General features: G+C 43.3%; 2 protein-coding genes across 2 annotated transcripts; one reads left to right on the forward strand and one right to left on the reverse strand.

Moving 5' to 3' along the window:
* Positions 1–784: 784 nt before the first annotated feature.
* On the reverse strand, positions 785–1,051 carry PHALS_08393 (uncharacterized protein; the record flags this gene model as incomplete). Its single annotated transcript, XM_024723734.1, has 2 exons — positions 785–865; positions 923–1,051. The coding sequence occupies 2 exons, from the start codon at positions 1,049–1,051 to the stop codon at positions 785–787; spliced, it is 210 nt and encodes a 69-aa protein (XP_024574681.1).
* Positions 1,052–1,686: 635 nt separating this feature from the next.
* Positions 1,687–2,157, forward strand: PHALS_08394 (uncharacterized protein; the record flags this gene model as incomplete). The annotated part of the gene is made up of 1 exon (XM_024723735.1): positions 1,687–2,157. The coding sequence occupies one exon, from the start codon at positions 1,687–1,689 to the stop codon at positions 2,155–2,157; it is 471 nt and encodes a 156-aa protein (XP_024574682.1).
* Between the last annotated feature and the right edge of the window lie 1,236 nt (positions 2,158–3,393).

A 3,393-nucleotide genomic window follows, 5' to 3' on the forward strand; every position in this document is an offset into this window, starting at 1 on the left:
TATTTAGGAAAATCTATGCATTTAAAAATTAGGCGGCTTTGCCGCGTTCATTGTCCAGCGTTTTCTAATTCTGTGGTATTTATGCAAATTCAGTTTTGAATTTAAACCGAAAAGCTAATTAGCCTTGGGTTATAGCGCAAAGCTACGGCAGCCCCGCTGCACACGTGGTGACCGTCTGTGCGGGCAAAGTATAGGTAAACCATAAGTTTGAGTTGTACACCTTACAAGTAGTCGCATCCGGTCAACCCTGTATTGCGATCTTTGTGATACGTTTGAGCAATGGCCCATTTCGAATATACGATAAAAATGCAGCCGAACTGTTCCTCAACAAAAGTCTAATAAAATAATATCAGTGAAGATCCGCCGAGTATTTAACACCAAATTACACATGTATCTCGCTGATCAAACCCGGAAGAAATGAAGACGACACGCATTAATCTCGTGATGGAGAATGTATTCCAAAGCACTTGCGCGGAGCAGCCGCGGTGCTTTAACAATGTACAAGCCCTTACCGGACTTATCTCAATATACCAAAGACAGACAGAACACGTTTGAAAATGTGATGGGCAAATGGGATTAAATACATGCTGTTGGCTTCCTTACACATCCTGTAATCGTAGTTGTTGAGACAACCTCTGTAGTGAGCCGTTTACAGTCGTACCTGTAAACTAAGGTCACAGTTAAATGTCCAAGTGATAATGCAAGCCCATCCCGTGTTCTTCATGAGCGTATCGAAGCTGTCCAGCGATCCCGCTCTTACGAGCCTCAAGTGCGATGCACTAAATCAATAACTCTGAGCACCTCCATCTTTAGAGCAGCGATCCGGTGCTAAGTGCTTCAAGTCTATTAATACGATTGCGCAGCTCTAAGAACGCATCCGATGTCTCATGTTAGTACATCAGCCGCACGCCAATACTCTTACAAAAGTCGATAGGATGCGATAATCGAGATAACTCAAACGGGTCGACGCAGTTTGTGCTCGTGGTGTATCCGTTTTTGCGCGATTGTCTTGAATACCTAAGCGATGTCTTGTATAACAAAGCGATTGCATCTTGGAAGGAATTCATTGCTGAAAAGAGGATGCCAGCGGGGTGATCATACTATCATGTACATTTATATGATGCTATTTTCGCGACTTTTTCCTTGACTTGGAGCCATTGCGATAGGTATCCTCGTAAATATGATGACTTGTGGTAGATGAACTCCGTATAAGAGCGTTTTTGAGACACAGGTGCTTCTAACTTAGTGTTAGCCTGCCCGAGATTAAAATCGAAGACACCAATCGTTTGGCGATTAGATCTACGATGGGAACGCCAACGCAAATCAGTTGTTGAGGAATGAAGAATAAAAATTTTGAGATGGAGATGAGTTTTTCCGTATGAACATCAACAATCAATTTAAAATAATCCTAGGTATGCCATGGTCAGAATATTGCAGCATAGCGATGACAAAATGAATGTGGAGACCGTCGTTCACAAGTCGTGCTGCGCTCAATCTAGCACCATGATGACGGACAAAACGGTATGGAGGTGTATATCTCTTAAAGAAGTCCCTAATATCCCAAGAGATATCGTGTTGTGCGATGGTCCCATTGTTCACAGGACAAACCCAAGACGACAAAAGTAACGACACCAACGAGAGGTGGAGAAGTCCTGCGTCGGAAAAGAATTAACCTTTGCCATCGACATGAAAGCGATGGGCGATGGTAGTATGGAGATTAGTGGGATTAAAGGCAAAGATGAAGAAAAAAAAGCCGCCATGAAGAATTTTCCGTCAAGTATTTTGCGCGTCCCAAATCAAGGAACAAGCTGTGTCAATGAACGAAGGGCTCAGAAACAAGTCACTTCGAGCGAAATTCTAAAGGTTGTGGTCTATCACGAAGAGGTTGACGTCGATTTTATTCATCACGTAAAGATTGAGAATCCTTCAGCTTCACTTAAAGAACTGTTTTCCTCGCCGTTAGTGAGCAAGAAGACGCTGAAGCGTAGCCTGGCAAAAGGCATAAATTTGAGAAAGCTATCGACGATGTCATCAATGCTGCTGAAGCAATTGATGAAAGAAACGGAAGGAAACCTCGCGTATGGGCTTGTCGAGGAATACGTTGATATGTTCCCAGACAAGGTGCCGGACAAATTGCCATCTGACAGAGGTATCTAAGGTGAGATTTACATACTTCTTTTTTGAAGTTTTGTATCACATGGCACTGACCGCTACCAAAAAAAAACAGCCATTGCATCACGGAATCTTTGCGCAGTGACAGAAGGCCGGTCATATGTGTGAGAGTAAATTTCAGCACTGTAGTCCAACTATCTGTGTGATGAAAGCCACAGGCGGCTGGTGTATTGTTCATGATTCGAATAAACTAAACGATGCGACTCTATCTGCGCAGACGTCGACTCCACGCAAGAATTTGATCGTTGATTGAATGATGCAGCGTTGGAGAAACTCCATAACGACTCGTTTCACGAAAGACGTTTAAGGTGGAATGGTCAATATTTATCCAGGCGGTATTTGCTGAAGTGAGAGAAAGCTTGCGAAGAGCTCCTGTTCTTTTGGTTGCAAACCACAATTAGCCCCTCCATATGGTGTGAGACGCAAGCGATTATATCATTGGTTGTGCGTTGATGCAACACGATGATGAAGGCTGGGAAGAAATTGTTTTGTATAGTCGTGACAGCTTCGGCCCGCGGGACTTAACTATCCAATTCATGACAAAGTGCTTCTGGCAAGAAAATATGCTTTAGTCGAGTGCCGTGTGTGCTTGCTTGGAGAAAAGCGCTTTGCGATCTAGAAGATCATGCCTTGCTGCGTACGGCAATGAAGACGCCGCAATTATTGCGGAATATCGCTCGAGAGTACTGTTATTTGTGGAGAAATACCATATTGCACACTTCAAGCCAGGCAGGACAATTAATCTCAGTCGATGCGTTGTCAAGACTTTTGGACTAGATCTAACCTTTAGGAGTGAAAATACACACGGGTCGTGTCGACAATGCTAATTGTCATGTGAGACAGTGCTGTAATACAGCAAGATTTGTATGAACGATAGCGATGAAGGTGTGCAGAAGCGATTTGATAAGCCATGTGTAAATTCTTCGGCAGCGCGCCACATGTTGCTTCTGACCCGTATGAAATTAACATCGCCTTAATTATTGACGGCTTCACCTTCGTGATATGTGGCTGTTTATAGTCGAGGCGATGCGTCAGCACAACCGCAACCATATAAATTCGGCCGTTATACCTTACATCAAATGTGTACTTAGTCAAGAAGGATATACGTCGTTACATTACTCAAAATAGATGTGATGGCGATATTGCTGCTCGCAACCATACATCAATTTTATGATTCAAAAACGACTTATCTCCATGTCGATGCATTCTGACCTTGACTAG

This window comes from Plasmopara halstedii (genome assembly GCF_900000015.1).
Source record: "Plasmopara halstedii genome assembly, contig: Scaffold_322, whole genome shotgun sequence".
In the NCBI taxonomy this organism is placed as follows: Eukaryota; Oomycota; class Peronosporomycetes; order Peronosporales; family Peronosporaceae; genus Plasmopara; species Plasmopara halstedii.